General features: G+C 42.9%; 1 protein-coding gene across 1 annotated transcript in view; it reads right to left on the reverse strand.

The window, feature by feature from the left end:
* The window catches only part of igsf11 (immunoglobulin superfamily member 11), a 91,024-nt gene that overhangs the window by 58,981 nt on the left and 9,650 nt on the right, over positions 1 to 22,393 (reverse strand). Inside the window, exon 2 of the mRNA XM_041941114.1 lies at positions 5,237 to 5,266. Coding sequence (XP_041797048.1) covers positions 5,237 to 5,266 — 30 coding nt within the window. The remainder of the gene's footprint in view (positions 1 to 5,236; positions 5,267 to 22,393) is intronic.

The raw sequence follows: 22,393 nt of genomic DNA on the forward strand, positions 1-22,393 counted from the left end.
CAGAAAGAGTATGAGCGAGAGGGAAAGTGAGAGAGAGAGATGAGTGGCAGACGGTCCGGAGAGAGTCGTCCTGTGGCATTTAATCCTTCCACTGGAGCCATCAGTGCACGCTGATGCACTGCGATGTCAACTGTACTCACTGCGACATGATTTCCCAAGATACATCATGTCAGAAACAAGGTGCATTATTCTATGCCGCACAGCAGCCTCTGAGGTGTTTATTGCTGGAAATAAAGTAGTCAGCATTTAGAAACTGTTGCTTTTGCTGCAGCTTGTACTCCAGTGATGCCTGATCATTCGGTAGGAAATATGGAGGATCCAGGTATGGAGAGCCAAGGGTTACATTAGTTCATGCTGGTCAAGTCGGACATGTTTTCTGCTGTATTCAATCTTTTTGTGTAATTGTAAGTGTAAACATTTTGGATCTAATTTTCTCTTGAGTCCTGCTTTTGTCCATTTAAATTTTAATCAAAAATATGATCATTTGTTACCGTGCTTTGAGTCACAGAAAGTTATTCGCGCTTTTATCTCCTCTAAGATAAAAGCCAGACTAGCTGCCTGTTTGCCCGGCTGAGAGGGCAGGCCTGCTCACATCTTCATCTCCGCAGCCAGACTCCTGACCGCATGAAAGAAGACAGATCACATGCCCCCCCTTTGAGAGTGTCCTCACCAGAAAAACAACAGCAATGGTTGTCCCAATGCTGAAAAAGACATACGTTTACGTTTTCCTGACAATAGGCCTCTTTTAGTTGTGTGAATCTCTGTCCTCTACTACAGATTACCACAGTAGTGTGACGTCGGTACATCTCGATTCCACCGGGCACGGCTGCTGCCCGTGGCGGTTTTGTTAAATCTTCTGCACCGCTTCATACTCCGCCGAGAGCGCTTTGACTGCCCGATTTTGTTGAATTGTTCGGATTTCTTTTTGATTTGCTCATTTTTCCTTGATGTCCGTGCCTCTAAAATGGATGTGTTTATTGTTGATCTAGGATTGCGAGTCTGCACGGGGTGTTCTATTTTAAAAATTGACCAGATTCTTTATGCCGTTCCTCCGTGACTTCCTGCCTGACTCGATCTGTTTTGTGCGGCTTGATGCGGCTTTTTCATCAAAAATAGACTAGGCGAGCAGAGAGCCGCTTCTGGGACACTTCTCAAACCTGCTGCTCTGCTTTTGGTGGAATCAAAAGCAATGTCTGACAAGGCCGTGATCAACTCCGGCAGCCGTGGCGCAGCAGCTGCAGGAACCCGCCTGGTGGAATCCGTCGGTTATCTCATTCGAAACCTTTTACGGAGACCGGAGACCACACAGTTCAGGTCGAATCTCTTACAGTGGCTTTTTTTAACCACACATGCAATCTTCCCTTGACTTTTGTGACCAATCATAGTGACGGATTTGTAGTTGCCTCAATTTAACTGGACTTAAACCATAGCTGGCACATCAGAAAAAAGTCATAGCGGCTGTTTTAAACAGCCATATTGGACATTTTAGGACTTGTTGCTCCTCTTATACAGTAACCTGCATCAGTTCACCAATCTCAACTTAAAACTCAGTTTTACACTCTCACATCATTGCAGTCTGTGTAGCCCCTTTGATGTGACGTTCCTGTTTTGTTTTTTTTTTACCCAATTTTTGAACAATAGGAGCCTTCTCTTCAACCTCCTGCAACCTTTTACTCCTCCATGGCTGCCACCCTATCCCCCTAACTTCCCTATCCCTCCATTGTCCTCAGATCATATTATGTGAACTCTCATTACATGGGTGGTAATAGACTCTTCAGCACTAAGATCCTCTTTATTATCTGTCAACTGTGGACTACATCTCTAAGCTGATTAGCCAGAGCTGTCTTTTCAGCATTTCAATTAGGAGCGTTTTGAATAGTCAAGCAGATTGCATGTCTTATATTCATTGCTGACATTCATAGAGCACTACGCGATGTTCAAATACAGTAATCCAAGAAATGCATTGCCTCAGTGAGGATGAAAGGACTAGAGAAGAATGACATCATGGCAGATTTTAATGTTGGACTCACAGGGAATTTGCAAAAGTAGCTATTAACAGCAATCCAAAGCAATTTACAGCCGCAGAGAAGCATGCAGTTTTAGCATAAATGGCCCAGCTGGCAATCATGCTACTGTCATACACAAGCACACACACACACTCCTGCACAGTTTATGGCATTCTTTACACAAGACAAATAAAATATTTCAATATTTCAAGCATCAGCATTATCATTATTAAAGCAAAAAAAAAAATGCACTTAGGGGACAACTACAGCCTTAAGCCTCCAGATGCAGGCGTTTTAAAACAAGACTTCAACAACAACAGCTACCTTCATGCGCTTTTATGTAACTGTCTGCTTTCAGAGGACTGTAAAATGGTGAGAACTGATAAATTTGTCATCCTGAGTGGCGTTAAGAGAGACTGGCTTGTTGGTTGCCACTTGAAAAGCTGAAGCGTAAGTGCCCGCGGGGTTGCGAACACCTACATGCCTAATCTCACAGTTTGACTGGCTCTGTGTCATTTCAGATGAGCTCACAGAGGACATGTCCCACATGTGGGGGGGACCTGAAGTCTGGGAAAGAATGAGAGAGGAGGAAGCGGAAGAGGAGGAAACTGAGGGAGAGGAGCGGATAGATGAGGTTGTGACTCCTAGTGCTAATGGATTTGGGTCAGATGACGAGGATATGCTCTGTTCAGTGCTGTGGGTGTGTATATGTGCGTGTGTGTGTGTGTGAGCTCGCATCTACATGTAGAATGTGCTATGTGATGCCATTAGCACCCAGTGGCACGCCTAGATATTTTTCATAGGGGTAGCCAGATGTGGCCACTGAAAACCTTGGAGATCATATAGAAGCATATTACGAATACTCGTTACAGTGTGGCCGCGGCCCCCCTGGCCCTCCCTTGGTGGCGCCACTGTTAGCAGTCGAGCCAAAATATGATGATCTCGGGGTATTATCAGTATCTGTTTAAGGTATCCGGCTTTATCAAATACCCACTTGACACAGGAGTCACCACTGTGTTTTATCATTCTGTCTCTGTCTGTCTCTCTCTGTCTCCCTTTCACACACACACACTCACTCACTAATCCATTCAGTCATTGTTAATCCAGCAGTGTGCTGGTAAAGTGATGTGCTGTACATGGCTGACAACCATGTCACTGAGGTGCTGATGTCATACCTGTCTGTGTTTTGGTTGCTAACGCTGCCACCGGCGTTGTCGCGAGACGCTCGGCACATCTGAATCTATCAAGGAGAACAAACCTTGTACTCTTGTACCCTCCACGTTATAGCACCCTGAATTTCTCTCTATGGAGATCAGCGATGTCATAAATGCACGTGTCTCTGCGCCAAGTGAAGTGTTGTTGTCATGTTCTCAGTTGTACTAATTTGACAGAGAGCTCAGCCTCACTTAGAGCATCAGTGTGAGAGAGGAGGGCAGAGGAAAGAAGGGCTACAGTCATACACACCGCAGGAGTAGTCATGTACCATTTGCCAGAGAACAACTGCAGCAGAGCAGCAGAGTCAAGTGCCTTTTCCCTTGGCACCTTAGTGGTACTTGTAAAGGAAGATGAGAGCCTTCCCTATTTCAAATGAGATTTTCCAGGGAAGCAGATATTTTTTTTTCTGTTGTGATTTCAGTTGCAAGCCTCTAAAGTGCTGCTGTTCTGTTAAGCAGGGATATTTTTTATGTTTTATCAGATCTCAAAATAACTGTATAATGTCTGTGCACTGGACAACAATATAGTGTAATCAACTTTTCAGCCATTGCCTGTTTTTTTAAGGTTAGCGATGCTCAAGCACAACTGCAATGTAAACCTGGTGTAGGAACAGTGTCTCTGATCAGTAAGTCCATGTTGCAATTTTCTGTTATTAACTAAAAGCTTTCCAAGGTATTGTAAAGCAGTGTGAATGAGCTGGCAACACTCCTAAAATCCTTTTCTTAGATATGTTACTCATTTACTTCCTTTTCACATTGTTGATTGATGTTATGCATTTGAACCCAGTTTACTTAATTATTAGTTAAACTAGCTTGTACTCAGAACTTATAAAGGATTTTACACACAAACTCAGCAATGGAGCAACCAATAGCAGGTGCAACCCAATCCTGAGGAGTAACATAAAAAATGCAGCTTAATGCTTTCCTAATGGGGTGGATTTTTAGGACTTTCGCATTGGAGACCAGAGGGTATAGGTCTGTGTTCATGAAACCCAGATTAGGATTTGACAGCCTGTGGAGAGTGGCTGGTGTGGGCGTTTATGTGTGGATAAAGGCAGGGATCCAGAGATTTAAAACAAGACCGAAGATAAGCAAATATTAAGAGGAAATCATGAGGAAGACAGAATGGAAAGGTGGAAGGGAGGAAAGAGGAAGGAAATTAAGACTCATGAGAAGGGCGGAGTGGATTGGAATTGAGTGAAGGAAGACAGAAGGTGGACTGAATTAAGAGTGGGAGAGAAAGGGAGGCATCACAACTAAAAAAAATGCAGTTGGGAGGGATGACAGTGAAATACAGAGAAATCAAGAAGAGGAAATGCAATAGGAAATAAACCAGAGCGGCAGATAGAGAAAGAGATACTGAGCACTAAAACGTAGTAGAGGAGACAGCAGATGGTGGGGATTATTCTGGACTAAAATACTCTGGGATCTACAGAGGGAAGGCCGCAGACATAAACCGTTACAGACTCCATCTGCCAGAAATAGACCAAAAAGAGCTGTAGGTCCGCCATCGCCGTAATGATCAAATCCTGCCTCGATGGCAAAACCAACACAGCTTTAAGTGTCATCCTAAATAACACAATAAATACTTACACAAGATACATAAAATGCTGGTGTTCTATTCTTGTTTTGTTAGTAGAATCAGTACTATTACACATCCTGTCTGATGCTAATTGCTAATTGCGTTCTTTTTTTTACAGTAGGTGCATGTGTGCTGGAGTATTTCAGTATGTTTGTGTGTGATTATGACTGATACCATAAGACACCCCTAATCCACATTTTATGTTGACTATGATTAGGATAACAGGCCGCACTAAACACATGTGCGAGTATGCGGTGAAATCAGCGGTCCACAAAATCTCCACGGTAATGCCTCTGCATCCATCCACACACACAACCCGAGCAAACACACCGCAGACACAGTCTAACGCCTGTTAATCATCCTGTCGCCCTCCACGTGCAGAAAAAAAGAGAGCAGACAGAGAACAAAGAGATGTGGAGGTGAGTTCAGTTTACCTCTCCCTGTGTGTCCATCAAATCTCGAACCTGCAAGAAAAGAAAAGAGGAGACAATATAATTGCTGTTGCCTTCTGAGTGAGCACAAGCCAGGCTGAACAGATCATACAGTGTGCTGCCACACTGATGAAGCAATTTAAAGCAAAATCAACTACATTAGCTTGTCTCTGTAGGCAGACAGAACCCACACCATGCTCAGTTTCTGTCTGCAGCTTTCCTCAATACTCCTCTGTAATTGCCAATTGAGCCGTGTCACTCAAGACTTGTACTTTATGTTCCTGCAACAGCAAGTAATTGTTAGTACATTCCAGTCTCAGCTTTAGGATGGAAAACATATTGACTTATTTTGTGTGTGTGAAAGAGAGAGAGAGGGTGTGTGTGTGTGTGTGTGTGTGTGTGTGTGTGTGTGTGTGTGTGTTTGGTATTGACTAATTATCTACCCTGACAGGAGACAGTTAATTAAATCCTTCCCTGGCGCTGAGCATAAAGTAATTATTGTGCATGGATGCATATCCACCAAAAAAGTCAACATCCACATGTGCTAAAGACATGTCACGTGCACACACACATACTGTATGCACTTCTGTAGCAGAGACAGACACACGAAAACCATTTCTCTTACATGCCTGCACACGCAGTCAGGTACACCCGCACTTGGATTACAAACCGACGGCAAATTTTTGCATCATCACCTGAATTGCCTTCTGAGCATTTGCACAAAAGGATCGACCATCTTTCTGCCACCATCGACTGCTTCCCAATAGCACGTGGAGCCAAACTAACTTCATTTTCTCTCTCTGCCAGGCGAAATAAAACCAGATGGCGGCTGGACATGCCCCCATTGACTCGCATCTGACAGGCTGCCAGTATTATAAATATAGAAATATTGTCATTACAATTGGCAGCACTCAACCTATTTGACTTCTGCTTCTGCTCTCACAGAGGACATCAGACATCACAGAAACACACTGCAGATGTTTTTGCATCATCATTTTGATACACAATAAATAATGGATTTACTGGAAATCTGAATTAATTATTTCAATGCCTCCCAGCGCCAAAATGTGCCTACCAACAGTGCCAGCTGTGAATTGCCCAAAACAACGTTTTCTCACCAATTCCCCGAACCACCCAGCGCTCAGTTACTGGTTTCCAGTGCACTTGAACAGACCAGCTCGTGTCTGCTGGATGACAGACCTGCTCTCTGGTTGGTTTGTGCACGTGCTAATAGATGCCCCCTACATCTGCTGTCAGATAACAGGATCTGCTCCGTGGGATGGTCCAGCGTTGGCTGGAGATTGATCAGTGACATGCAGCTGAGCTACGGCGAGTGTGTGAGATTTACCTTCACTGAAAGTGCTTCCAATGCTATCATCAGTGTGAAAAGCTTTTTGGAACCTTTTGACGTAGCTACTCCTGGGAAAAACTTCCATTTAACTGAGTATTTCTATCTCTACTTTTCCAAAAAACAGTACTTTCTCAAGACTCCAGGCTTGCTTTAGTCAAATCTGATGACTTGCAAGACCAGTGAACACACTAACTTTTAATATACCTCTCAAAGTCAAACAATCAGTCTCTTTTCTTTTCATGCAAAACACTACCTCAGTGTTGCGCACTGTGGTCCTATTCACAGGATTGTGAAAAGAGGAGACACTGGCAGTTACGATCTGTCCTCTGCTGAAAACCTTTGATATTCTCAAGCTGAGCAGGGACTGACCACCCAGGCTACAGGAGTCCTGGAAACAACAGGAGCTGCACACACACACACACACACACACACAAACACACAGTGGTGTTTCTGTAACTTTTGGGTACATTACATAGACTTGCATTAATTTACTTGCCTAACCCAAACCCGAACCTTAACCCAATACTTCACCCGAAAATTTAATCATTTACGCTTTTTTCCTCGTAAGGCAGGCAAGTCCCCACAACGTGACTGTGTAAACAGACTCTTGTGCCCACAACATAAATAATACATGTCCACACACACACAAACTTGCATGCCAATGCTGTTCATGTACAAGTTCATGTCTGGGTTTTCAAATAATGTGTGCAAAATATATTCAATCCCAAGATCAATCTCACACAGCCCCACCATAAGCACCCCTGTGTGTTTGTCCTCATGGTACCTATTCGGCACACGTAATGACCCGGTTTTACTGTTTTGTGTTACCAATGCAAATAGCATTTTGGAGAGAGCTGATTGCTTATAATCTTGGAAACATACAGCAATGCACTCGCTCAATGGAGAATCCCATTATGTCCCATTCATGTGTGACAAGATCTCATTCAACCTCAGCAGGCCAAACTCACTAGAAAAAATGCTTTATGCTTGCTTAGATAAACCCACATTTACAAATTCGATTCCAAGACAACTGAAGGCTCTCAATGATGCACGCAGTAATAACTGTCCATATTTTCTGCATGAGCTGCATGAGGGCAGACGTGCGAGGATGACGCTTCGCCTGGCTGATCCTTTCCAGCTGCTGACACTCACAGGTCCATCAGCAGCAGGCCTTCACGCTACCTGCCACACACAGCTAAAGTGTTCTGCACTTGGAGACGGAGAAGAACAATCATTTCATCAGTTGTTAAGCAGCGGTGCCTGACCGCTCTCATTTGGATGGGTCTGCCAGCTGGAGCAAAGGCTCATGGGAAAGAGGGAGGGGGTGCAGAACTAACAGAGAAATAACAGCATATAGCACAGTACATATATCTGACATAAAGAAAAATGTCCCTGCCTCTGAATCTAAATGATGCATATGTATAATAGCCTGGATGTAACAGCAGTGCCGGACTGAATCAAAGTGAACACCGTAGTGATGGTTGGATGCACCTCTACTGGAACATGAGGACAGTCGTGACAATCGATGCAGGAAGTGCTTTTCAATGAATGAAAAGTGATATTTTATAAAGCGACGAGCAGCCAAGAACAAAAGAGCAAAAATAAACATTCGACATGTGATCGCAAGCTATATATTTCCCTGTCTGGATGCCATTAATCTCTTTCTTTTCTTCACTCTAAAACGGTGTGATTAGTCACTGCGTGAGTCTACCCCGAGCAGGTTGAATTTAATCTCAACCTCTGAGGCACTTTACGGAGAATTTCAAACCATTACCCAAGCTCAACAACTGGCGACGGCTGCCAAGCACCTACGAGGGAATGTCAGTTTCCATGGAGACCAGGCCACCCCAGCTGCCCCCCTCTCTCACCACAAGTGAAGATGGTAAAAACCCGTTGCCAGGCACATATCACAAACCTCTCTGTAACTTTGTCTCCTGGCATTTTCTTTCTCCATCTGACATCACAGTTTGAGTTAATGTTTGTGTATTTGCTCTTGGTTCAGTCATCTCCCTCTGTGTTTCGTTACCCATGTTATTACCCATGGTAACCGCTTATTTGCAGTTCCCTTGGAATAAAGGCAAAGACTTTTTAAAGAAAGTTGGGAAGTGAAAAACTAAATCAGGAGGATAAATGTAAAAAACAAAAAGGAGTTTGACTGACCTACATGACTGTTTAAAAACACTCTAGCCAATACTTAATGCCAATATATTAACAATAGATCAAATGATTATGTGTATGAGAAAGGGGTCGCCCGTAATGATGAACCCAGCCCCCCTCAGTTTTACAGCATTTTAGCTTCTTTTGCCTTTATTTTATGTTTTGACAACTTTACTGCTTCACCGCTTTTACCAGGGCGGCATGCAGCTGTTTTCACATGCTCTATGCTCTACAAAGCTACTGTACGCTAGCCGCCCAGCACCAAACATCAGGCAAAGACAGTTAGGAACCGGCTGGCAAACATGGTGCCGCATTTAGCACCTAAATGGAAAGATAATTTTCTCAGGAGTCAATCGAGCAGGTCATTATCACTGAGCAAGTGGGCATGTTGAGAAAAAGCGGCCTTAGAAAATTAAACAGCAACATCTCGTTGCAGAAACAGGCCTTTGGTACTCTGGACAATCTACATCCACAGAACACAATGTCTACAGTTACACTGCAATTACTGGCTACTAAAGAAATAGTCCCTTTGAAAACTGTCAGCAGTGTGGCCTGCGCTAACCACACACACAAGGCCAAACCCCTAAACCCTGTTGGACAATGTCTCCTCCTCTCAAATCCCAATTTAACCCCAGCTGCTGCACCCGGGTGGCCAAAACAATCAGTTAATACAGGTTTAAATGAGGCTGACGGCCACAAATGGATGCTCCCATCTGAACAAATCACTCCTGGAATCCAGGAACCTCTCTGCTGCAATAGTCCCCGTTCAATTAACAATAGAAGAAATAAAAGAGAGTAAAATAGCATTGAACGTTTCCTCACATGCTTAAACAGAGGCAGTCATGCATGTGCACATAGTGACACGCATACGTGATGATTTTTTCATTATTATTATTTATGTATTTGTTTCATGTACATAAATAGAAATCGCATGAAGAAAATATAAAAGCATGTGTGAGCGTGTGGTACAAACCTGTAATGGCTTGTATGAAAACCACACAAGACACACAAACATGCAGAATCTAAAAATGTAAAGAATTGCACATTTAAAAATAAGTGTGGAATTATAGTTTTCAAAAAATGCAGAGAAGCAGGAGCGATAGCTGTTTTGTGAACGACTGTCCGTAATGATCATTGTTGCGATCGAGGCTGAGAAACTGCAGCTCAGCTGTAGCAACAAAACAATACAACATCTCACATTAATTCACACAAAGGTCTGAGTTATGCCTGACCTTAAATCAAATAATTGTCCTTAAATCTCTTGCTAATTTTCCTCCTTATTTCTCCGAGCTAGTTCCCCGAGCTTTGCTCTCAGGCTCCCTGTATAGTGTAATGATGTGGATCCACTCAGCTCTTTATTCTTCTGAGAGCACACACTGACGGCAATAAAACAAATCACTCTGGGGTACCTTTTAGTTTTGCCTGCATTCCTAAGGAGGCTGTTTGAGCAGTGAAACCAAGAGTTGGAAGATTTTATTGCTAAACATATAAATGCTGGGCGAAGTGAAATAAGTATATGCATGTATTAGTGTAAAGGTAAAGATTTGCTTTTGGCAACCTCAAGCATTATGTCCAATTATTAAAATCACCTATATGCAGGCGAGTCTGCCTCACTCACAGCCGTCCTTCTCACTGAGAGAAGAGAACAAGTAAAGGAAGACAACTCCTCAGTGGACAAAAACACGTCTCCCGGAGACAAACCTACGCTCGGCTCTCCTGCCAGTGTGATCAGCCAGGAGATGCTCACCAGGTAGTCAGCAGCAACGCTGGCGATAACGTGCCCAAACGAACTCCCCGAGGAGGAGGCGCATTCCGTAAAACCACGCAAACTGCATCTTTAAAAACACATCCCTGGCATACGTTCACACATGATTTCATGACCCACGGTGTTCACACCTGATTCTCTCCCCTCCTGAGTCTTAATCAAGTTGTTTGTTTCGGAAAGGCTTCATTAGTTTTCTCTCTTTGATTGTGTAGGTGTGCGTGCCTCTGAGTGAGTGTGTGTGTGTGTTTGCTTGTGTGTGTGTGCGTCTTTAGCATCAGAAAACACGCACTGTCCTTGAGAGTGCTGCAAACAAATTTAAACACAAGTAACACAAACCCCTCATGGCTTCATCACATTGATCATTTTTCATCGTCAGCTCTCTTTGTTATTGGGAATACAGGTCGTTACAATGCAGGCTGCAGTGGAGAGGGGTGTTAAAAGATGTTTTCCTTTATGGAGAATGATTTGTTTGTTTTACGTTCCAGCTCACCAGCCTCCTGGGCCCTAACCTACATTACAGCACAAAGACTATTAATCATTGATGATCAGACCTTTTAATATTGCTCATATAATATTTATCTGCACGTGAATAAAACAAATGAAGGGTTCTGTTACAAAACACTGGATACCCATTTTGGGGCAAACTTATTACCTGAAGATTATTATCTCCACGAGTCTCAAGTCTGGAGGGGATCATGCGATTGGCCATGTATGTCCGTCTGTGTGTGTGTGTGTGTGCATATCTCTCTGCAGCTAATCTTGCATACTACTGGACCCATCAAACTAATATTTATAAATGCGCAAGGACCTCTCATGGTTCTTCACAGAGCAATGGTATTTTAGCCAGCACAGCTTACTGCACTGGTTTAGAGGGCCAGGAAACTCACAGACTGTTCTCCTGCATGTTCATTCTTCCCACGTGCAGGTCGAAACGAGCAGGTCTTATATGTTCTGAGACAATGGTGATTAATGAAAGCAGCAAATTTAAGAATTCGACAATTAGATGTTGACTACATACACTACTTCATACAACTGCTAGGCTACAGTAGGCTTACACTACTGCAATTTGTTTAAATGTGGCGTGATTTGGTTACGTTGACTTTGTCAAGTTTAAGAAAGTTTAGAAAATTTCTTTAAATACCCAATATCCATCTTAAAATTCAAAAGGTAAACCCTCCACACTGCAAAATAGTGATATTAGTTATAATTCAAGCACTTATCTGGCAATATTTCTGACACAGACACCAAAGAAACATTTAAAACTCAAAAAATGTGTATTCATATGTGTCATTCAAAAAATAATAAGCCACCTCAGAACTCAAAGCTCCTTACAGATCTCATATCTGAAGGAAATGCAGAAAAATCATATCAGCCAGACATTCATTATCACAGAGGAGAGAAATGTCTCCAGAGGTCAATTAACCCCGAGTGTGAACTGAGAATTCTTAGCACAGACGTCCAATAAGCCAAGATAATAAAAACACATGCACACACTCACACATGCGTATACGCAAACGCACAGTTCAAGCGAAGATAACGCGCATATGCACAGCAACAGGACAAGATAATAAAGACATGACCTCAAAACAATGTCAATATAACTCACCTCACACTGCATCTCTCTTTCTCTATGAAACACGCTCGCACATACCGTACATTTCACAGCGCAGACTGCCGTCCTCTAATCACAAGTCGTGTTTTAATTGGAATAAGTGTGAAGGAAATAAGAGCCGTTAAAGTGGCTCAGTCTGGCACAGATACATTACAGCACGGCTGGAGCCAACTTAATGGATTCACATATGCTTTGGTCACAAGGTCACTTTACAGTCAATCTGCAAGTGGAGGTAGCCAGATTAGTTTTATAGTCTCTCAATCAGGCCTTCATCGCACATCACAAACCAAAAATAAGCTGTTTAACATCTTTCTGGAGTGTTTTGCATGATTCAGTGTGTCCCACTAATGTGATTTTCCTTAATTTAACTCACGGACTGACTGAATAATGAAGCTACTGCCAGCAGCTGGTTAGCTTCGCTTAGCATTAAGACCGGAGCCAGTGGGACACGTCCAGCCTGGCTTTGTCCAAAGGTAACAAAATCCTCATGCCAGCATCTCTAAAGCTCACTAATTAACACATTATTTCTTTAATCTGCACAAAAAATCTGCCTGTTAATCACACGCCATGATTTAACAGGCAGTTATGGGCCTGACTATTTCTTGGGCTGGCACTGTCACCTCCTGGAGTCTTGTCATCACTGTGAGGTTGCCGGTCAGTTAAGATTATCCCCGTTATATAAGATTTATGCTTTATCAGAAACATATTACAAGAGGAAAGACTTGGGTGAGGACTGACTGGTTGGTCCACTTCCCTAAGCTTTTCTATGGGAACCATCCCCTTCTCAGCAGGCGGCATATGAGTGTGTCTCCCAAAATGTCAAAGAATTTCATTTAAAGATCAATTGACTTGTTCAGGAAGCAGTGCTGTTATCCATTACTTATCCTGAAATGTGTCCAGTGTGTCTAGCAATTCCTAGAGGGCTTCATTCTTTAAAAACCGACACTTGGCTTACCTCGACCGTGGACTTTAGCCCACAGTGTGGCCATTTTCTGGGTAACTGCATCTGTCTAGAATATGCTCATTCATACAGGATTCATGGGTGTTGTTCAACCACCCATTTATACATAAAAAGTATGCACGAGCTGCATGCAATCTCTCACGGCTGCAAGTCAAAGCATCTAAATGTTGCTTGCACAAGCACTTTAGAGCACAGCGCACACATGCATGAACATACATGCATATAAGACATCCCTCCCACACACACACGCATACACACGTATATACACCAATACCTGACCTAACACACACTGTGACCCTGCACAGACAGCTTCACAACACCTCCGGCTGGCATGCGCACAGGGAGGTCTGCTGCTAGGACCCTCGGCTATGCAGGCTTTTAAATTGGTCCCAGTGAGATGTGAGAGCTCAGACCACAGGCCTGACCTCTAACTCTACGCCCGTGTATCAAAGAATTAGTCTCTGTCAGCCGGATCAATATCCCCACCAGCAGCTACAGACCCACCTACGATGTAGGGAGACTGTTGTAGAGTATTAGTGGACTGATGATGACGAGGGCAAAGGCCATCTGCTCACAGGTTCTCCTTAGAGCACGGGTTTGATTTCAGGGTTTCCTCCAGCTGCATGTTGAAATCATCTTGGGATTTGATTAAGGAAAGTAGAGTCACAAATTCAGTTCAAGATATATTTCACCTATTATTCAAGATATCGGAATTAAGATAGTGAGGATATCTTGAATTTGAGTTATAACTGGTCAGAAGTGAACCAAGTTGGGTCACCATCCTCGGAAACATGGAGAAAGGAAGTCTGTCCTCACAGTTGCCAAGTTCTTGCTCATGGGGGCATTGTTGGGTCTTTCTACGACAATTTCTGTTGTAATTTGGCGCCATATAAATAAAACTGAAATTGAAAAAAAAAGTTATGTACCATAAAGTGTCACATCACATTATCTGAGCATGACCAGGAGATTGGCCATTATTATCTTTATTCTTCATTGATTATATTCAGAGGAAAAACAGAGTCCTTGTCATTCAAGCCCAGTTGCCTTTGTGTGTTTATATTGATGACATTTTTAGGAATGATATAAAACACAGCATAAGGTAGCATTTATAGACGATTGCTAATCCAGTTTGGGTACAAATTACCAAACTGGTAATACATGCAGAGCTGTCTGCTGCACTGTAAGGCGTTTCTATCCATTTTTACACATTTTATCAAACTTAACATTAATATGCTATTGTGCATAGTAACACAATCATTTTGAAGACACACTTAAGGATTAAACTCTAATTATATCCATCCAATCCATAACAAGCTCTCCATCAGTCATTAAATGTTTCTGAATGGAGTCTTCCCATCTCATTCCCGCAGACTGATTCCTCGCCGGCTACTGAGATGCCAGTACAGATGGACTGAATCGGGATGAGGCCAACAGCAGTGTCTGCGGAGCTAAACTCCTGGTGAATTGTGCCAGCGCAGAGCCGCACCACGTTGGGGCCTGGCCGCTGTGGCGCTTGAGCCCTGGCAGAGAGAACAGAGGCCCCCTTGTTTGGCAGAGGCATGTTGACAGGAAACATAATGCATTCACATGATAATGAGCCAGTGAATACATGTCCCTCGCACTGCCTCGCTTTCTCTCCTTTACAGTACATGTCTTTACACAGATAAGGGGCAAAACACACACACAAATCTACTGTACGCTGACACAATCACACACACACACACACAAGCACGTTCAATCACAAACCCCTCAGTGTCTGGTTCAGAGCGGCCTGATCGCTGGTCTCATCACCAAGGAGACCGGCACTAAGCGGGCGCCTGGCAGAGACAGACTGGCATTTAGCATTTAGGACCCCACAAAGCTTTCAGGCAGAGTATACAGGCCGTTTTTTTTAGTGAAGAGAGAGATTAGTCACATGGACACATGCAGTGAAATAGATAAAAGAGGGGGAATGAAATACTGTTTGCCACTCGCATTAAAGAGCAGAATGATCTGGAGAGGAGAAAAAGTGATCGAGGGAAAGACTGAGGAGCAGAGAGAAGGGTAGCAACAGTTAGACCAGGTACAAACACAACTAACGAGGGAAAACAACACAGAAAGTCATGGCGATGAATAGATCGTTGTAGCTTGCAGCAGGAGGGAGAAAAAATGAGATTTTCCTTTCTGTCTAATGCTGGCAAGTACTTTACACTGACTAAATAACCGCTGAGAGTGATGTGTCTAACTAACATAAAACACCTCAGAGCGTTAGGAGGCGCATGTGTGATTTCAGCTGACGTCACGAACGGGGGAAGCTATTAATACTCATGCCCACCTGAGTCTCCACCAGGCTAGGAAGAGAAAATGCAGTGCAAATGAACTGTAAAAATAAAGATTTTTTTTAATGTTCATTCACAACTCCCAAAGCCGGCGAGAAAAAAAGGAAATGAAAAGACGGGAAATCGAGCGTGTGGGTTGTTGAGAGCCCTCTGCCCTCTGAACAGAAAGAGGAAGATCATGGGATGGCGCGGAGCAAACAAGTGTTAAATGATTTAAGAGAGAGGGATTTATGCTGTGGTGAGCTCCAGATGTTTTTGGGTTGAGGAGAGTAGGAGAGGAGAGAAGACTTAACAGCTGGATGAAACACCACAGTAACAAAGCAGCAGAGAGCAAAAAATAATGTAGGCACAAACTGAACAGATGAGGTGTATGAGGTCGTCATATCACGCTCCTTTCTGCTGAATGCAACTTTTAGGCCCACTTCATATTTGCTTTTTACTCTTATTTCTCTAAAATACGCTTTTCTCCTCTTCTTCCTCTAACTTTCCAGACTCCTCTGGTATAGTATATCACGTGCAACAGAAAATACATTTAGAAGAAAAGTCATGCTGCCTGCATTACGTTTTATATCAGCAGTCTAAAATTATGGAATACAGGCAGCATGACCTGCATTACACTTAATGCAAGTTAACGGTTAAGTGCTGACCATCAATGCAGCTCATTTGTTTTCCCTACATCATAGGCTCATGGCAACGTAAGAATGATTCGACTTTTTGAATGTTATGTTGTTGTTATGCAGGCACTCACAAGTTAAGGTGAGGGTAAATGTCACATCTTGGTTAAATACTTAAAAAAATCAACAGTGTCTGGTAGAAGGAGACTCCCTGGTCCTAACCAAGGTGCTTTTGTTGCATTAACCTAACCTAACACACACACAAGTTGTGATGTGGGATGCGAACCCCAGTGTCCAGTGTCAAAATTCTGCATTTTTCACGTGAACCATCCACTCAAACTACCTGCCAATGAGTTCCATGCCGAACAAGAACAAAGAATTGCTTTCAATGGAAAAAGAAACTTTCCTACCTGATTAAGACCAGTCCATTCATCCACTTACTGAATGATGACCGCCCATTAGCCTCACCTCTACCATTATGAAGTGCTTTGACCAGTTGGTCGAAACATTCATCACCTCATCCCCCCAACTCACTGGATCCACTACTATTTACATACAGAACTAATGGATCTACAGACGACGCCATCGTCCGAGCCTGCACGCTGCCCCCCTGCCACCTGAACCAGAGGAACTGTGAGAAAGCTGCTCACTGACTGACTGTAGTTCAGCATTCAACACCACTGTGCCCTCCAAGCTCATCATCAATCTCAGAGACCTCGGGCTGTGTGGACTTTTAACAGCGGCGCCCCTCAGGGCTGTATATAATGTAAACCTGTTCACAAACAAACATTGCGCTATACATATATGTTTATTTTACTACAAGCATTTAAACCATCACAGTGTATATATTTATGTGCATCCCCTGTCAGCCCTGTTTTCACCTGTCTCCATAACCCTGTCTCATTAAGCATATGCATTACTACTACTGCATAACCTGTTTGCATTACAGTTTTATTTATTTCATCACTACTGTACACAGGTCTACCTCAGCGTAATATTTTTATTTCATTTTATTCCTGTATTTTAACTCCTACACTATTTATGTCTTTGACTTCGATTCTGTTTTTCTCACATCTCATTTAACGTGTGCGATGTTTTTTTGTGCATATTGTATGAGCATTGTTGGAGGGTGCCTGAGAACAAGAATTTCATTGCCAGTGACTCCTCCACTGTAATCGTTGTGCATAATATGATAAATAAAGGATTTAAACTTCAATGTCAGTCCTGAATCTCCTCCCTCACTCACAGATTCAGCCTCGGCCTCTGACCAACGGTTAAACCAGGTGTGAAATCTGCCTGTGTGGCTGATTTGCTCTATCGGCTTCACTGTAACCTCTCCATCTAAAGTCAACCGGATTCCAGTTATTCTCCCACTCACGCTCCTTAAGAGTTTAGCTATTATTCCACCACCCCCAGCCTCTCAGTGTCTGTGATGCTTTGATTACCAGCTATGAAACACTATCATATACGCCTCATCTCATCTGCACGGCCAATTCACAGTATTAATTTTTCACTCTAATTTAAACAAGGATTAATTAAAATCGGAGTCATTTTTTTCTCCCCGCTGTGCATGGCGGCAGTGTAATCTGTTACCGAGTGGCTGCTTCAGCTCTTCTGTGCAACCGGTATTCATGAGCTTTTATCTGTGCAGTGTTTTATTTTAACAATGGTGAATAGCGTCTCGTGTGGCTGTGCAGGCACACCAGTGGCAGTCTCGATGGGCCCTCTTATTCTAGACCATCCCCATTTTAACAAAGAGTAATTTTTTCCATTGTGCTCTAATATGCAACACACATCTCCACATCTCTCTCCTCAGCAAGTGGTACAGTAATAAAGACAAGCTACATCTCTCCCTGTCTCTATCTTTCTCCGTCTCACACCCACCGTCAAGGCCTTACATTGCCATATTCTGCTGCTTAATTACAATGCACAAAAGAGGAAGAGCCACACATTCAACTCTGGCCACTGGAGACCCAAATTCCAATGAGGAAATTGTCCTCTAAATACACAGAAATCGTTCTGGAACGGGACAATGCCCCGTGTTAATAAAGCACCCTCCAGCCGAGCACAATGGAGTCATTGATCATCTCGTGTCATCGTTAAAGTCTCGCGTTTCATCTCACAGCTTTAATAAAGGGAAAATGTCAACCATTTACAGGCCAGAGAAGATGGATCACTTGATATTCTGCCACTGATTATGAGATATGTTTATGAAGAGTTAGACTTCGACTCACAGGTCCCCACGAGGATACTATGTCCTGCTCTCTCTGACTGAGCTCGCCCCTTTTCCCCACCCTGCAGTTTCTATCAATATCAATGTTATAGAGCACAATTCTCTATCATCTCAGCACCCATATGCCATCTTTACTGACATCACATCACTTTGGAGTAATGACAGCGAACTGTAATTGTACATCATTGCTGCCTCGCCGTAATTACAGTTGTGATAGTGCGCAGGGAGAAAACGTCGTAATAGTCTCTGGGTAATTACCCCAATTGACTTTACGGTAGTTAATTGGATTGTTTGACATTGTGTGGATGTGTGCATCTTTGCACGTGTGCATATGTATACGTGGATGTTTGTGTGGGTGCGTGTGAGTATGTGGGAGCGGTTGACAATAAACAAATAACCACAGGAGACTTCATTTGTAGGGACAGCAGGACAAAAGCATACTGTCACCCTTTTCAAGCACCCTGAGTTCGGTGGATTTTCACTGGCACCGCACACACATTCACACTTCGTTTCATTTTAAGAATCTATTCAAAATCACTCCAAATGTCTTAATAATTAGCGAGCTGCTGCATATTATCACTTTTTCTCTGAATTCCTGGACAGAAAAGTCACCCCTCAATTATCTGATTATTCCTTCAAGAGCAGAAAAATGCTAGCCATCATTCTAAAAAGGTAGCAAATGATGTAAAGGTTCCAAATTGTTTTGATTTTTTCAAAACTTAAAATTGTTGATAGCTTACTAAGCTATCAACACTTATTAGCCTATTCTGATAAGAAAACTTGGGTGTGGCAAAAGGTTCAGATCCACTGCAATTTTCTACAACATTTTCAATGTCATGTTTCATGTTTGTCATGGATACCAGCTACCAGCAGTAAAAACCTTCAGCTTCTACAAAAAGCTGCTTCGAGAATATTAAATCAAATCTCAAGATTTGATTACACAGCACACACATTCTGGCCTCCCTTCACTGGCTCCCGATCTGAGCCAGGTCTGAAGCTTCTGCTAGCATATAAATAGCAAACAAGCTCACACAATCATATTTATCTGATCTCACCATCCCTTCTGTACCATGTCACGCCCTCCGATCACAGGGTGCTGGCTGGCAGACTGTCACCGACGGTCGTGGGGAAATTAGCAGGCAGCAGAGCATTTCCTACCTACATTTTCCTTAACTACATATCTTAAGAACATCCATTCCCTCAGGAAGATAAACTCGTGGAAATCTTCAAATCCAATCCAGTCTTTATCTTGGGAAAGACACTCGTCTTTTACTTTAATTTAAAGAGTACTACGATAGAGATCAGCTTTCCAGAACCAGGTCCACAATTTGACTTCTTGTTGCTGCATCATTACACTCACTTCCTGTGTGTAAGAGTTACATTTCAAGTGATGTTTGTCTCTCATATATGCTGGTTTTACCTGGCAGTGGATGCTAAGTCCTTTGAGACATTCTCATGGTGAAGGGCGGTGTAAATAAACTTGACTTAACCTTCACCCAACTATCAGTCAACAGGGCTGGACCTCTCTCTGCTCTATAATGAACCTGCTACAGGCAACCCTGCAGACACATACAGTCAAGAATTTCAAAGTGACACAGCGCTCATCTCCTTCTTGACATCTCCAAGTGGATTTTAGTTTCCTGACAAATCAAATCAGAACAGGAAAAGACAGACATGTATCTATATAAATCTATATGAATAATATAACATCATATATAATATATATAAACAGTAGTTCACATGGGGTAAAACATGATAAAAGCATGGCTTTGTGTGTGTGTATACATGCGAGGCCTCGCTCGTGTGTCACTGAACTGATCAAATAAAGCCAAAGCTATCTATAATCTATAAGCCAGGGTCACAAAGCAAATGACAGACATAATCTGTGGCAAAACCCATCTGAGCAGATGATTTGGGCCTTGGCTCAATAGTTTACACATTGTTCCATATTCACAAATCACCTCTTAGCAGACAAGCTGGGTACAGATCAGCAGCCGCGGCTCATCGGAGGAGGCGAGTAAGCAAGGCACGTCCTCGGTCATATGAAAGCAACAAGGACGGTTAAGTTTGGTAATAATACAGTTACAGCGGAGAGGAGAAAAGGTGAAAGGGTGAGAGGAGAAGAATACCAAAAATGAATGAGAATGCAACAAATCAAAGGTTTATTTGGGTATTTATGAGGTGGTGGATATTACAGTATGTGGATGGATATATCTCATCATTCTCTCTTGTACGGGAAGTCAAGACGTTACACCCACGTAGCCTATTTCTCTTCACTTTCTGAGAGATGTCATTCTATGCCAGTGCTAAGGTGAATCATTTAAACATCCATGTCCCATAATACAACTATTGGGCATTAACACTATTTCACCTGAGAGGGTCGAACTATGTGTGATTTACAGATAATACACTTAAGTATTAAACCAAATCATTCACTGAAATGAACAGGTCATGCTGTAACACTACAATGTTAAAGATACCACCATATAAGAAGACAAGAAGAAGTAGCTAAGGATTTTTAAGGCTTCATCCCAGTTCTAAGTGAAGTGCAACAGCCGTTTCAGCTTGACACAAACCACTCTGACCAGTCATTGTCACTTGGTATTTACAGTCTGCTCTTTAGCACTCTGGATCGTGGAAGTGTGCACCTTTACTCACACAACAGTTTATCTTATTTTTAAGCGTCATAACATAGTGTATTTCCACAAGGTCGGCCTCCTGAACAGAGAGCTTCTGTGTGTCGAGCCTCATCCCTGCCCACAGTCGATGTCATGTGGGACGAACGTGCACGCACCAACGCTCCATTATTGTGTTACACTTATTTAAAGCTCCTCCGATAGCCAGGATCTACTTAAAAGGCTTTTTGTAGGATAGTGGACAAATAGGACACGCACTAACACACACACACACACACAGTGTGTCAGTGGGGTCTGTGACAATACTACTATCTGGCATTATCGGTTAAGTCTGTGCAATGTCCTCGTGATGTTAATGCGTGTGGGAGAGTGGGGTGAAGGATCTTTGTGTGTGCGTGTGTGCTTGTGTGTGTGTGTGTGTGTTTGTGTGTGTAATTATGTGTGGGTGGGTAGGTGCATCCATGCCTTCACATGTGTGTGTTTGTGTGTGTGATGGCGAATTTAGCCTTTCATATTCTGGCTAAACTATCTGGGGCCGAGAGTGGATTTGCATATTGAGCACATTACAAGTACAAAGCAGTGTGCAGCGCACTGGGCAGTGTTTCCCTGCCCCCACCACCAGTCCCCAGGCTGTCAGGGAGGGCAACCAGATAAGACAGCAGAGGCATGGATTATGGGTTGAAGGGGCACAGCAGCATATGGTGCCCCCTGATATCCATGCCCCTTATATTGTTGTTAAACTAACACTGCCTACGTGGTTGCCAGGAGACGCGGGTCTCACAGGCTGTACAAAAACAGTACTCATCATCTTTTTTTTTCTTTAATTCAGCCGTTAAAGTTTAGATATGCCCTCAACAAGTTTTAATGGCCAAAGGGTCATCAAGCTAGAACACAACATAAAGGCATCCACAGGAAAAACAAAACAAAACAAAAACATCTAAAAGCATCTAATGTCCATGGTGCAAGCGGGCATAGTAAATTAGGTCCACTTGTGATTTTAACAGCTCAGGAAATGCAAGGCTGTGAAAATAAAGAGAAAAAATGGGAAAGAAAGGTTAAATGAGCTGCTGGTCATGCTCGAAAGCCCCTCACATTAAAAAATAATAAAGAGTTTGGGAAAATTTAGTCATTGTTTTATTTTCTCTGTAGTCCAAAATAATTTCAACACTTTATTAGAATTAAAGGGTGGGAGAGGTTGGGGGAAAAATATCAGAGATGTTCCTTTTCCACCTCGGCTGGAGGGGCACGTGGGTGTCTGTATTTGACTGACAGCAGCTGGCAGGCTGAGCTCCAGCATGAGAGCTAGAGACAAAGTAAACTTGCGCAATAGTTTACAAGCTGAGGGAAGTCAGTGTGTCGTTAGTGGGACTAAAAAGTAAGACCCACAACAATGTGACATTTGCAGGTACACACTGATATGGTGTTTACTGCGCTGCAGACGTTCACAGTGCACTTTTCCCTGGTAAACGGTTTTCAGCCTTTTTTAAGAATCAAAATAAACAGATAAATTCTT

Source organism: Chelmon rostratus, chromosome 7 (genome assembly GCF_017976325.1).
Source record: "Chelmon rostratus isolate fCheRos1 chromosome 7, fCheRos1.pri, whole genome shotgun sequence".
Taxonomy (NCBI): domain Eukaryota; kingdom Metazoa; phylum Chordata; class Actinopteri; order Chaetodontiformes; family Chaetodontidae; genus Chelmon; species Chelmon rostratus.